The following is a 14,010-nucleotide window of genomic DNA, read 5'->3' as shown; positions in this document are numbered from 1 at the left end:
TGCATGAGAATGCACTGAGTATCAGAGGTTATGCTTCAGAAGAGCAAAATAGCTAATATAGGGTAAGGAATATTGATTTAGTATTTCGGAAGGTCAGACAGCAGCAAACTGAGGGACATTGTTTTTTAAACATGGTGGTTCGGAGCAGACTTCCTGACCGACAGCAGGAGGCCACAGAGGAGGCAGAAAGGACTGCAAGCCTCTGAGACCCAGGGTGTTGGCAGGTTCTGCAGAAGCCTGGGAATGGCTAGGTTCCACTGCAGACCTCCATTTTATCTTACCGTGTCTTTCCACAGTGTTGGAAGTGGCTCCTGAAGGAAATCGAATCCCCTCAGTTCACATTGGGACCAGGTTAAATGAGGAGGAAACCAAGGTCCACTTTTCAGTGCAGTTCAATCAATGTGCCGTTGGCCAGGTAGTGGTGGGGCCTGGCCCTGAGCCACAGCTGTCCACGTCAGACCTTAATATTTCAAAAATGCTGAAACCACACTAGCTCTTTAATTTGTTTTATTTTGATCAAGAAGCATAAAATCTGTTTAGTTGTAGCCACCCAGCCCTTCGTAAGAAAACTTCCTTCCAACTCTGATAGACTGGACTTCTGTAGCCCAAGAAGTATTGTTGTCTTTGGCTACACAACGGTTAAATGAGTGAACTAATAGACCCTGACCCAGGGAGTGATCTCTCTAACTGCCCTGTGGTTTGCTTAGACCACTTCATTGATCTCTGCTGCTCTGCCCAGGTCAAGCCAATATCCACATTACAGCAGCTGGTACTGGTATTTATTTTAGCTCTGTAATTCCAACTGCAATTGATAGGTCTGCTTGCAGTAGTTCTTTCCATATCTGAAGCTAACTACAGAAGATGAGACACTGAATCAACAAAATGTATTTGCATAATTTAATCTTCTATCTCAGTAAACGTGTAGTAAGCAAAGGTCCTGTTCTTATACAAACATTTGTGAGGTAAGTAGAACTCAATGTCATACATAGTGACATTTACTTACACACGCACACACACACACACACATTTAATTAACCGTATCAAAATCCAGCACACCAAGTTCTCAGAGAAATCATCTGGTTAACAATATAGAGGATTGGAAGCATATAAAGATAGATGGCCCCCAGAATACCTGTTTGCTACAAATGTACATAAAGCCACATATACTATGCACCCTACTTTGTAAGAGAGCTTACTTCGTAAACTCCAAGGTATTTAGAGAAGGAAATGGGTTTCTGTATGGGTTTGTAATACACCTAACGCAATACAGCTTCTACCAGGCTCTATACATTTCTGCAATGCATGGTGAAGGTCGTTCATGCAGAAGTTCTGGAGAATTCAAAGGATGCATGTTAGGTTTCTTCAGACATAGCTACACATTAGACAGACATACGGACTGTGACTATTACAACGTGTAGGAGGCCATGCAGCCTCCAGCTAACTAGCGTCATTAGTTTGCTATGTCAGCTTCAATAATCTTTTTACATTTCTTATACATACTGTCCTCCCTCTGAGGCTCTCACAGTGTTTTTTCAAGTACTAATGAGCTAAGGAGCAACACGTTCAGATTCATTATTACTGCAAACAGAGCTGTTTAGTCACTGATAAGAGTTAAGGCCCCACAGTGACGCCGTGGCAGCTGAAACCAGGACACAGGGCTGTGAGAAAGAACATGAATTTTACACCAGCGTTTCTGTCACAGCTATTGAGGAACTTCCCAGCACTCCAACAGAAACATGATAAAGTGTAGAGCTGGTGACAATCCTGCTTTGAGCAGGACTTTGAACTAGATGATCTTCAGACACCCTTTCCAACCAACACTTCTGTGAATCTATAATTCTGCTCATGCAAGATCTTAGGATCTTGGATCCTAAGATTCTGGGTGGATACCCAGTAAATTCAGTAAAAAAACCCAACCCTTTTGGGACTGGTTATGTGGGCTATGGGATGCCAATCTATGCTATATTTGCTGTCAGTAGCAGAAGCCTAAGTGAAAGCCTAGTTGTGTCAGTCAACAAAAAATGTTACGTGTAGCTCAGCTTCATGATAATGTTGGTGGCCAGGTCCTGCTAACACAGATTTCTCAGCTGGGCATTTTCCCTTCTTGCAATCACAAATCACTTCTTATTGCCGAAATATGCATTCCCATGGACGAGTCTCGCTGTTTTAGGCACCTTCAGCTCTCAGAGGTGAAGAATTTCCTGCAGCCACTTACAGCTTCTCCGGTTCTTAATGTCATATCAAGCCAACCACAAGGATTTTTGTTATCAGCTTGAAATGGGATTCATCCTAATCTCTAGCCTTCATTACTGCTAACTAGTATTGTTTTTGCAAAGGCTGATGTACACAAAGCAAAACTGACTGAAAACATACATGCAGCTAAGGGATATTGGACAGTTTTTATGAGCTTCTAGGATTTTACCCCTTGGTACTTTTGGCTGTCGCTTCCGCAACAGAGTCAGTGCTCTGGTTTGTATAGCGGACACCTGTCAGAAAACACAACGTATCTCTCTCCTACATACTGCTGTGTCTCAGGTGCCTTGCTTTGTTAAACATTCCCAGTTTTGTATTTCTCTGTTGATTTTTATTTGATGTTCACAAGTCCTGCAGAATCAGCTGGAGAGTTTGTGAGAAGCTCTCAATATGACCCCATAATTTTCCTATGTAAGCTCTTCACCCACTTCCCTTCCTATTTCATCTTTTCAAAACAAATCCATTTGATACAGAGACATACTGAGATTTTTTTGTTTTGAGGACTTATGACCTGAACATCAACAGCAGAATTGCCAGGTTATTAATCGCCTGTGCCCTCTTCTCTGTAAGACGAGTTCCAGAGAGTTTAATGCTTGGCAAACACGCTTACCTCAGGTATTGCTATGATTGGTCCTGGTGGTCCTGGTGGTCCAGGCGGTCCCACAATACTGTTCCCGTCCTGTCCTGGTTTACCCTATTTCAAAAGCATTACAGGTGGAAAACCCATTTACTAAGTACTACATTTCACATAGGTTTCTCAGAAAGAATGAAATCCACACACTCTCACCTGAGGTCCTGGGTCACCCTTCTCCCCTTTTGGACCCTGCACGTGATTAAAAAAATGGGCATAAGTGATTTAAAAGGAAAAATTGTGAAAATGTGCTTTCTCTAGCTTCACAAAAAGCACAGCAGTAAAATGCAGGTACAGAAGGATCGATCCCCAGCTCTCTCAAACCACAGATAGGGCCAGCTGATTTCAACTCTGACTCTGAGGATTTGATGTTTAAAAGTATTTCCCAGCCCGTTCAACAGAGTTCACAGATGACCAGAAGCAAATGGGCACACAACATTTCATTAGCTGGGGATTAATTCAACAAGCCTTTCTTTCCCTGCACTGAAATCAGCCATGCCTGGCTGCTCCTTCTTTTTTTCAGCATTAACCCCCTCAGTTGTGTCCGGCATTGCCCAGTGGACTGGGCAGGGGAACACAGGTGAGCTAAACAGTCATTTGTCAGGCAGGTTACTTCTAAGCTTGATCAGCCCCTCGATACAACTCACTGTGCTGAGGATGGCATGATTGAGAGGAAGGTGGCAGGGAATGAGCCATGGGACTTCCCAGATAAAGAGCTCTGTAATCCTCACGGCTCTTAAGTGTGAGAAATACATTAAAATCACCTGTGAGCCTGTGGGCTTCCCTCTAATTAAAAGCAGAGCTGATTTCTGAATAATTAAAAGCAAAAGGAGCATCGGAGGATCTGAACTAGCCTCTGGAGATGCCTGTATCGCTTCTGACTGATGAGGGAGGCGAGGAGAAGGGACAGTGCTCCTGTGTTTGGTGTCGGAGGTAACGGCTCCGGGTTCAGCAGGACAAACCCAGGCCCAGCTGTCCACATGCTGCTGGGAAGTACTGTTTTAGGGCTCCTGCTGAGCCTTAAGACATAGGTTTGGGAGCCAGCGTGTGTTAGGTAGTCACAGATTATGACAGCCCTACTCACCACATCTCCGGGACGTCCAGCGATGCCAGGAAAGCCTGGTTTTCCATCCACACCCGGCATTCCCTGCCACAACAAAGACACTGTTATTCTCTCTAAATTGTATTCAGTTCCACACGAGCAGGAGGCTACCACTCTTGGGAGGGACACGGTACGGTTCTGAAGGGACTAGGGGGTAGGTCTGGGGGGGCTCCATGGAGTCAGCATCATCTCATTAGTCATCTGCTCTCTCCACTCCTCCTGCTCTTTCCCCCTCTCCGGAGCAGATTTGTTTCATGCAGCTTCAATCATTCTTCTCTGCTGCTCCCACCCCCCCTTAGCAAAAGGGTGAATTGTGTTGCTTTCCCCCAAGATACGTTTTGTGGGTTATTTCCACCCTTCAGTAACGTGACTCTCAGGCTGGAGGAAGAGGAGGGAGAGGCGTGCATGTAGACGGGCATTGGTATGTGGGGTGAAAAGTCTGATAGCCCCTGCTCTAGTTTAATGCAGGACTGTATATTACTGCTAAGAATCCGATCAGTTACTCTATGGGAGAAACAGGAGTATCACTCAGTAATGATAATGCAGTTTGCCCAGAGAAAAATGGATAAAGGAAAACTGAATTCTTAAAGGACCAGATAAACAGCGAACTACATTTTTTTGTATCTGTTTTTCTCTGTGTCGTATGAAAGAGCAAAGGAAATGACACAGAACAGCCTAACAAATAATCCAAGTGACATATTAGCCCTGTCTTGTTTTAGTAGTGGGGCTATTTTTTTTGTTTGTTTGCTTGGTTGGTTAGTGGGAGTTTTTTGGTGTGGGGTTTTTTGTTTGTTTGTTTGTTTTGGGGGGAGAGTGTTTTGGGTTTTTTTTAGGAAAAGACTGTTTTGGTTCTTTTTGTTCTGCTTCAAGAAAATATTTTGGGGCTTTTACAGCAGATAGTACCATGAAAATTTAGTATATATAGACAATTCTATTAAAAGGTCAGCTCAGCAGCTGTCAAAAAGATAAACTGAATACAAGAAATTATTATAAAAGGGACAGGAAAACAAGAGCACAGAACATCACTATGCCACTGTATATACTTATTGTATGCCCATAACTTGAATTCTGTGCACTGGTTTGTTCACATTTTCCATCTTGAAAAGGATCTAGTGGAACTAGAAAAACTTCAGAAAAGGCCAATGGGAATAATGGAAGGTACAGAATGGCTTCTATATGAGACATGATAGCGTAAGCTATGACCCTTTAGCTTGGAAAAGAGACAAATGAGGAGGTGGGTGAAGAATATTGTAGAGCCATCTAAAAGTAGAGAGTAGTTAGGGACTCACACTTCTAATAGAAGAAATAGTGGGCATCAAATGAAAATAGCTGGAAGAGGTTCATGGGATGTGTAGTTAAGTTGGCAGAGTACCTTGCCCCAAGGTCTTGTAAACTGCAGAAGTTTGCATGAGTTCCAGGGGAGATATCAAGTTCACTTGAAGAGATCTAATTGTGGTTCAGACACCATTTCTAGCTGAGAAAGTCCCTGAGTCACAAATTGTTGGAGTCTAGAAGGTCACTCAGGAGAACTATGATGTAATACTTGCCCATTTATAAGGTCAAATTGCATCTAAGCATCTGCTCAAACTGCATATGCTTTTGACATTGTTGGAGACAGGATACTGGGATGGATGTATGTGACCCAATAATACCACTGAGAATTACCATTATAATACTCTACAGGAGTGTCTTAAAGAACAACAGAATATCAAAGCATCCAGAATCAAATGGTCTTCTCTGCTGCATTTCTGGTGTGATAGAAGAAATTCAAATTAACAGCTCATAGGACACAAAATCCTCTCTCTTCTTATGCCTTTCTACAGAACCACCAGCATAAAAGATTTAGTGTGTCCACGTCATTAAGAAAGTATATTCTCACTGTTATTTCTGGTTTTTGTCTGTGATCAGCAAAGCATGTACCTCAGGAATAAACACGCAGTTTATTAAGATAAAGTATAATTTCTGAAGCACTCTAATTTTCATTTTATAGACAAGTGCAGGACAAAAGGTGTCTCTGAATGCTAATGGGATTTAGGCACCTAAGCAACTACTGGGATTTAGGCACCCACATGACTAGTCAAAATGCTACTTGGGATGTAAGTCTCTTCAGTGCTTGTGGAAAATTGTATGTATCTATCTGCAGCAAAGGTAACTGGGCAGAGGAAATAACCTTGGACCAACAGCATTTCTGCAACAGAATGCTGCCATTTCAGGCACGTTGGTACCTGCAGATCAGCTTCCTGCTATTACAAATGCTGAATAATTTCACCAATTGATTTTCCTAATGAAATTTAATTTTGAAGAAAAGATCCAGGATAGGTAAGATGTTTTACTGTAAATAATGCATCCAGAGACTTCCTTATTTCTAACTCCCTCCATATTTTAAGAATGTAGCTCATTGCTCACATATAAGAGGACTAAGATCTTTTTTAATCTGAGGATTGAAGAGATAGATTGATTATTTTTAAATAGCACTGTAGTCACTCCACTTAAAATATATGCATCTGTTTGAAATGTATCTGTCACATCAACAATAATAATTACCAGAACAAGAAACACAGAACAAAGCACTTGTATGTATAATAATTAAGAAAAGAATCTATAGTCTCAAACAGACTAAAAAGAAGAGTTAAACAACTGTCCTATGCATCAATGCATCAGCTTTAATTATCATGCTGACAAATATGTCTGTGAAATGGCAACACTCAAAATATGTACAGCAGATGGAATTTATGGCAAGCAGAGTCCTGCTACATTGTTGTTTTTTTAAAAATAAACAAGCAGATGCTGCTAGAAGACTGCGATAATACTCTTGTAAATATTCAGCAAGCAGAAGGGTAGATGCATAATTGCTTTTATCTTGTTTCCTAGAGCAACTCTTGATTTCAGTGCTGTCCCAAATGCAAGAGAAGCTTTTGTTTTATTTATCTTATTTTTAAATTTTATTTTATTTATTTTATTTTATTTTATTTATTCTATTTTTATTTTCTATGAGTCCCAGCACCACCCTCTGCTGGCTTATGCCTGCAAAAGGCACGCAAGTCAGCCAGGGACTGGCAAAAAGCAGCACAGATACAAACAGAAGCTTTGGGTGGGCTCCAAGAGGAGTCCAAACCAGAATGGACGGGGGTAATGATAGGAAGATTGGAGAGGAAAGAAGGGACTCCAGCTCCATTCCTTTCAGCCCTAACACCGAGTAAAGCAGTGTAAACTGGCAGGTTTCCCTGGCAATGGGACCTCATGTCTAGAAGCTGCGCTGATCCAGAGCAGCAGGTCTAGATTGAGTTAGCAGGTCTAGGGTGAGTTAGACAGCTGGGACAAGTTACAGCTTGGGAGGTACAGGCTGCACGTTAGGGAAACTGTCTTTCCAAAGAGGATAGTGAAGCACCAGAACGAGATACCCACAGCGTTTTTGGAACCTCCCTGGAGGTATTTAAGGCTCAGTGAGACAAACCCATTGCAGATGTGATCTAGTGTTGGTGATAATAGCACTTTGAGTGTGAGAGCGGACTAGATGACCTCTGGAGGTCCTTCCAACTACCATTTCTACGTTCTTCTCCCTCCCGCGTGGTCAGGTGTGGGTTAGGAGGAGCCTGGCCGCAGGACGATGGGCAGGTTCTAGCACAGAAATAGGCAACAACAGTGGCCTCTGTGCTGAACACCGGGTTGGGGTCGTGGATGGGTCCTGAGGCCTCTGCACAACATGGCATGGATCTACTACTGCACCGCAGACGTGCGTCGTGGGGGGGAGAGCTCTGGTGTGGGGTGCTGGCTACGCACCGTGATGTTAAGGAGCAGGGGGGCATGTGGAACTCAGTTTTTTATATAAGCTTTGCTGATTTTTAATTTTTGTTCCGGTGAAAACGTCAACGGCCTCACAAAACACTGTGGCATCATGCACCTCAGGATTTAAAATGCATTTTTAACCGTATTTTAAACAGAAGTCTTAAGCAACAGGTTACACTGGCTCCTGATAATCACAATTCAACTGAGAAAGGGTTCTGTTTTTCCAGAGAAGCCTCCCTGGGCTTTAATATGCTGACAGAGCAAGAAATGTTCATTGTCTCCTGAGTGCATTAAGAGAAGAAAGGAAACTAAGAGGAAGAAACTACTGAGGTTTTAGATCAAGATAAATGAATTTCTCACCTTTGAACCTGGTGGACCAATGCTGCCTCTTTCTCCCTGAAACAAAGTAGGGCTCAAATATCAAAGTGAACAGTAATTACGAGGATTTTAAACATGTATGATACCTTCCTTACAAATAAAGGGACTGAATGCAGTAAAATGATTAGCAAAAATAGGGCATATTTTTGGTAAAGTGATGCTCAGCATACATTTGTGAATTGGTTCTGGGGGTCTAACCTCCCAGTTGCTACCCACATCTTAAAGTTTCTGGTCACCACACATGATTTTTGCTGAGCATCTACCAAGCCACATGCCTGAACCTTCATTTTGGTGTCTGAAATCAGCACATGGTAACATTCCCCAGACCTAACAATGCCACAATGACCTCGTGCCTCCACAAATGACCCACCATCTTCCTTCGACACAGTTAACTCAGCCTCCCCCACAACACTGCTCTCCTCATCTGCCCAGCCACTGCGTCATGCCACGAGCAATGTGACGAGTGCTGCACTGTTCCACCTTTGGGACTGATTCTGCAGTTCTCTAGATCCGAGCGGACATGATTCCTTGATTTCATTACAGACAGACAACATGCAATTTAGTTTATTTCATTTGAGATAGAGAATGTAAACAGGAATAAATCAGCAAGGAGCTACAGCCATTGCCTCGAATGTTATGTTTATGCTTATTGTCTTTTAAGAGTGCTTATATTCGTGAATGCATGAAGACTGTAGAATGTTTTTTAATGAAAACAGTTTTTCATAATAATAAAAGTGAAAGCAGAATTTGGATCTTTACTTACTTGCTAAAGAGAGAAAACTTTGATGACAGCAGGCCTTCTCTAACAGCTCTACTAGTCTGGGGTATTTGAAGGATGAAGGATGTATGAAACATAACTGTACCTTAACTGCTCATGATGTGTTAGCTCTTGGTTTTTGGAAGTGGGTGGTTGTTGTATTTTGCCACTGTTGCCTAGTGAAGTCATTTATAACCATGAAAAGTGGGTGTAAAATTCATCCCCATGAGAATGATAGTGTATTATAAGCACTTTATATTAATTTTGCTGTGGTGTACCTGATTTTGTAAGATATTAGGCAATAGTATCTTCCTTTCTGTGTCTCCATGATCTTGGGGATGACTGACTCAAGATTAAACAACTAAGATCTTGGTGTAGGTGGTGGCGAAGTCTCTTGGCCAAGGCTTATGACTATCTTTTCAGTCCCAGTCCAGTTCCTAAATCCTAGGAATCATGCTACCTCCATTTCTGAAGTCTTTGTGAAACAGTATTTCCACAATATTTTAGAAACAAAATTTCTAGTTAAGGGCAGAGAATAAGTTTTTAACAAAAAATGTATTTTCAGCATGGAGACTTGGCACCTACTCATGTCCATCGAGCAGCATCATGTGAGAGCACATCTATTCTAGCCAGTCCTTTGCAGTATCATTCACTAACACACGCTGTGCAAATAACTTGATTTTTTTCACTCATAAGTAATGTTGTCCTCCAGCATTAACAGGAGTAGTACCCAGAGGAAGGACTTCTCCCAGCCCTGTAAGCTGAGCTCCATAGACTCTAGACATTGGGGACTGGCCAGATCTTTGATTGCTGTTGTTCTGTGAAGCAGATGCATGCAGTTATTGCTGGCAATGGGCTTTCGGGGTAGTCAGCGACCCATTCTGTGTGTTCAGGTGTAAATTTTCGGAAGAGAGGATGGGGGCCCCCACCTATTTTTTAAATTTCTTTCTCTCTCAATGTTGCTATCATTTCCCAGGGCAATGAAGACTTAGAATTTCTTTAACTCCACGTTTAAGGTGCTGAAATGGTGTTGTCATGCCATACTATTAACCTGAGTGCTACTCGAGATTTACATAGGAATAGAAAAAGCCTTTTCCTGTCCCAGGCCCCATTCTGTGAATCTGCCCTTTTTTCCTCTGATTTTTCACCTCTCCATTTTTTCCTCATGGCTTACTTAATCAATAGCAGCATCAAAGTGGAAAAATTCAGTCACTACTGAGCTCAAATGAAAACCAAGGCAAAGTAGTCATGACATCTCCCTTCTTCCCCGCAGCACCTTCCAGAATGTTTCCCTATCACTTTCTGGGATCATGTCAGAAGGTCCCTTCCTGCAGCTTTCTCTTTCAACAGCATACACGTAACCTCTTGGAAACCAGAATTATGTATAAAAGAGCGACAAAGAGAAACTGCCAAATGTCCTAAAAATATTAAACAAAAATGCCATGTTACACCAAGTGCCTTGGAATGTAACGGCCCAGCTGGTATTTACTCACTGTTCTGGTGTGGATGTGCAATAATTCTATTAATACACATTCTGGGTGGATACCCAGTGTAAATGGAAACAAAATTTGTCCCGTACTTAGTCAGTATATGAATGTTAAACCAAAGCTGTTTTGTTAAGGCAAATGCTAGGAATATAGAAATAAAAAAGATATGCCAAAGCAAAATAGATTAGCTTTCAAGTGTTCCTTGTCACATAGGGTACCTTTGGTCCTAACGGCCCACGCTGTCCATGTCTTCCTGCAGAACCCTATAAAATTACACTGAATTTACTGGTAAATCCACACAGCATTTCATAATAAATTTTCTCAGGAAACAAACTGATTCATAACCACAACTGTTACAAAAACAATGTTGGAGACCAGTAGTATCAACAGAGAGTAATAAAATGTAAGCATTGTTTTAGATTTGTTGTTCTATTAAATACTGCCTTGCTCTATATTATCATACAAAGATCTACAGATTTTTCTTCTTACAAAGACAACTTTATCTTGTCACTGCATACTATACACATTTTTAGAAAATATTAGAAATAAAATTGTCCAAGTGCATTTGTTGCAAAGGATTGCTTTCAATTGCTTACAATTTTTCGAATTTGCCTCCTTGGCTAAAATTAAGATATGCTACCAGTTCAGAGGCAACATGGCATTGTCTTGCTAGGTTTAAAAGTAGCTTCAAACAAACATATGGGGATGCAAATTCCTCTCTTGTCTTTATACGGTGACATCAGTTGTAAAGTACAATTATAACCCTTTGATGGCAAAATGAACAACAGTTCATTATTGATCATTTTAGAAAGTTAAATGGAAAAAAAGAATTCAACAAAGTGATTGTCTTCCATCTGGAATATGAGGACAAGACACTAATAAACCAAACACCAACAAAACTTCACACTGATCTGTGGAAGAAAGAGAATAGAAACCCTGGAAATGATAGCTGAGCCTACAGACAAAATAAATTTGATACTTCTCCTTCAAAACATAACCACTACTTTCTCATAAAAGATTAATAAAAAATTTCAACAGATACAAATATAGTGCGGATAAATGTAATTTATTTCCTAGCAGCTGCTTTGAGTTACAGCCCTCTTAGAAGCATATACTCTGTTTTCACTTAAACACAATCAGGAACCTCTGGAGTTGTCATATGGTGTAAGTAAGTAAGTGGCTCACAATGCTTTCATGCAGTACTAGTAAGGATGGTTTTTCATGGTTACAGGAAAGTTCTTATGTGCCTTCTTTACTGACTCAAACTTTGTGGAGTGACTAGATAGTAACAGGAAAACAAAATTCCAGGATTTTGTTCAGCTGTAATAAGACATTTTTTCAGTATTTATAGCTGAGTGACTTGGAAACAATGCCTGTTATAAAACCAAACCTGAGAGTAAGGCTGTCATTTAGGCAGGTCAGAATGGGCAATTTTGGCACTGGTTTTGGACATCTCATTTTGGATACTAGCTGGTTTCAGCTAATGAATTCTATTCTTATTTTTGTAACTGGGTTTTTTGTGCCACTTTTTTAGCATCTAGGAAAAGATATAAGAGGGGGCAAAGGTCTCCAACATATTAAACTGAGTCAGCTATAACTTCAGTGACTCACAATTACTAGTACTTTAAACCAGCACAGTGAAGAGCTTCTCAAACTTGCTCCTGTCTCCAGCTTTCATTTCATTTCCAGTGATTCATGGAATCATAGAAACAGGGTTGTACAGGGCCTCTGGAGGCCATCTAATCCAGTCACCCCCTTGAAGTAGAACCATCGCCAGCTCTGGATCAGGTCAGTCACGTCTCTGTCCAGCAAAGTCTTGAAAACTTCCAAGAACACAGCTTCCACAACCTCCCTGGGCAAATTGCCCCAGTTCTGCACCAACCTCCTAGCGAACAGGTTTCTCCTAAGGTTTAGCCTGAACGTCTCAAGTTGCAAATCGTGAACACTGTCCCCTGTTGCACCACCTGGCACTACGAGCAAAAGTTTGGCTTCATCATATTTGCAATTGCCCCTCAAAGACTAGAAAGCAGCTATTAGATCGTGCCTTTGTCTCCTTTTTGCCAGACTAAACCATTTGAGCTCCTTCAGCCTCTCCTCACTGGTCATGTACTCAAGTCCCCACGCCATCTGTACAGCTGTCTGCTGGACTGTCTCTGACTTCTCCACATCCTTCTTGAAGTGCAGTGAAAAAAACAATGGATGCAGTATTTCAATGCAGCCTCACTAACCCTGACTAAAGGGCTATAAAGGTAACAACTCTGTATCTGTTGGCAATGCTCTTTCTGATGTATTCCAGTACAGGGTTTGCCTTATTTGCAGTGATAGTGCACTGTTGCCTAGTATTCAATCTGGCATCTACCATAACCCAAGATCATCATCATCAGCACTTTCTCCAAACTTGGGCAAAAAGACTTATTCTTTGAAAGTTTGAATATTTCTTTCGGAGTGAGCACAGGGGCAGGACTTCTGAAGACCAAACTAGAAAAGTGCAGGCAGCTCTGGGAGGAGGAATGCTGGGTAATTGCCTGCTTTGGGGAAGGCATCATAGGCTGCAGTTTTGATGTTATTGCTAAGAATGAAGATAAATCCAAATGATCTGGTAAGTGGTGATGCATTGTATTCCCTTTTCCCTACTTGGTGTTTTAAGGCAGCCCACACTAGCAAAAATCTCCTGACACATGGTGATGGAGGAAAAAATATCCCTTCCTCTGGGACATTGCTTCCACACTACTGCGAACATTTTTTTAGTTTAAGTGGTATTTCAGATTATGCACATTTGATCGTCAAACTATAACATTTCAGTTTCATTAGTGTATGTAATTCATCTTCATATGCAAGAATGGCATCTATTAGGGTAAAACAGGAAATAGAGCACTAGATAATACAAAACACTTTATTTCATCCTTTAATCTGTCAAAAATATACCAGAGCAGAATCTGAAAGTCATCAGCTAACCAGGTATCAGAGAAATACCATTCAGATTCTTTGGAGGACGCAGTTATTGGAATGTCATTCTAGAGCAACTGAATCCAGTGCAGTGACTCCAAATCTATAGCTGACTGGGGCTATGCATTTCCAAAAAGCAGAGAGGAAGACACTTCTGTTTTTGAAAAAAAAAAAACCCAAACCCAAACCCAAACAACGCTCCCCTCCCCCAAAACATCCACTTACCTTTGGCCCTCTTGATCCTGGAATTCTGGATTCACTTAACAGGCCAATGCTACCTGATCCTTCCATATCCTAATGGAAGAGAAAAAATGCTACAGGATTTAAGAATTTATCTTTTTTTTTTTTTTTGTCTTTTTTTTTTCAACTGCTCTGTTTTCTGGAGTCCTGTAAAAAACTGGAAAGATACTGAACACAAATATTTTTATCTTCTCTCATTAACCTTTTTTTGACCAATGCATGATGTTCTGGAGACAGGCTCCACTCAAATGCAACAAGGGCATGTTGATCTTCCCTACAGAAACTCTGGTCTTTACAGTCTTGCCAGTTTGACACCATTTCTCCAGCACTTCAGGTTGGACACCATCAGGAAGAAGTGAGATAGCATCACAGTTTTAAGTATGTGCTATGTTTAAGCATGCTGTAGCAGTATTTTTTTCTTTAGCATTTA

At 41.2% G+C, this 14,010-nt stretch overlaps 1 protein-coding gene across 1 annotated transcript in view; it reads right to left on the bottom strand.

Annotated features, from left to right (window-relative positions):
- The window catches only part of LOC128146850 (collagen alpha-1(XV) chain-like), a 163,419-nt gene that overhangs the window by 45,565 nt on the left and 103,844 nt on the right, over nt 1–14,010 (bottom strand). The window contains exons 17-22 of the mRNA XM_052798747.1: nt 13,566–13,634; nt 10,613–10,657; nt 8,133–8,168; nt 3,969–4,031; nt 3,041–3,076; nt 2,864–2,947 (exon numbers count right to left, since the gene is read on the bottom strand). Coding sequence (XP_052654707.1) covers nt 2,864–2,947; nt 3,041–3,076; nt 3,969–4,031; nt 8,133–8,168; nt 10,613–10,657; nt 13,566–13,634 — 333 coding nt within the window. The remainder of the gene's footprint in view (nt 1–2,863; nt 2,948–3,040; nt 3,077–3,968; nt 4,032–8,132; nt 8,169–10,612; nt 10,658–13,565; nt 13,635–14,010) is intronic.

This window comes from Harpia harpyja, chromosome 1 (assembly GCF_026419915.1).
Source record: "Harpia harpyja isolate bHarHar1 chromosome 1, bHarHar1 primary haplotype, whole genome shotgun sequence".
Taxonomy (NCBI): domain Eukaryota; kingdom Metazoa; phylum Chordata; class Aves; order Accipitriformes; family Accipitridae; genus Harpia; species Harpia harpyja.
The sequence above is the reverse complement of the archived record's forward strand: the minus strand, read 5'-3'. Positions and strand labels throughout refer to the sequence as shown.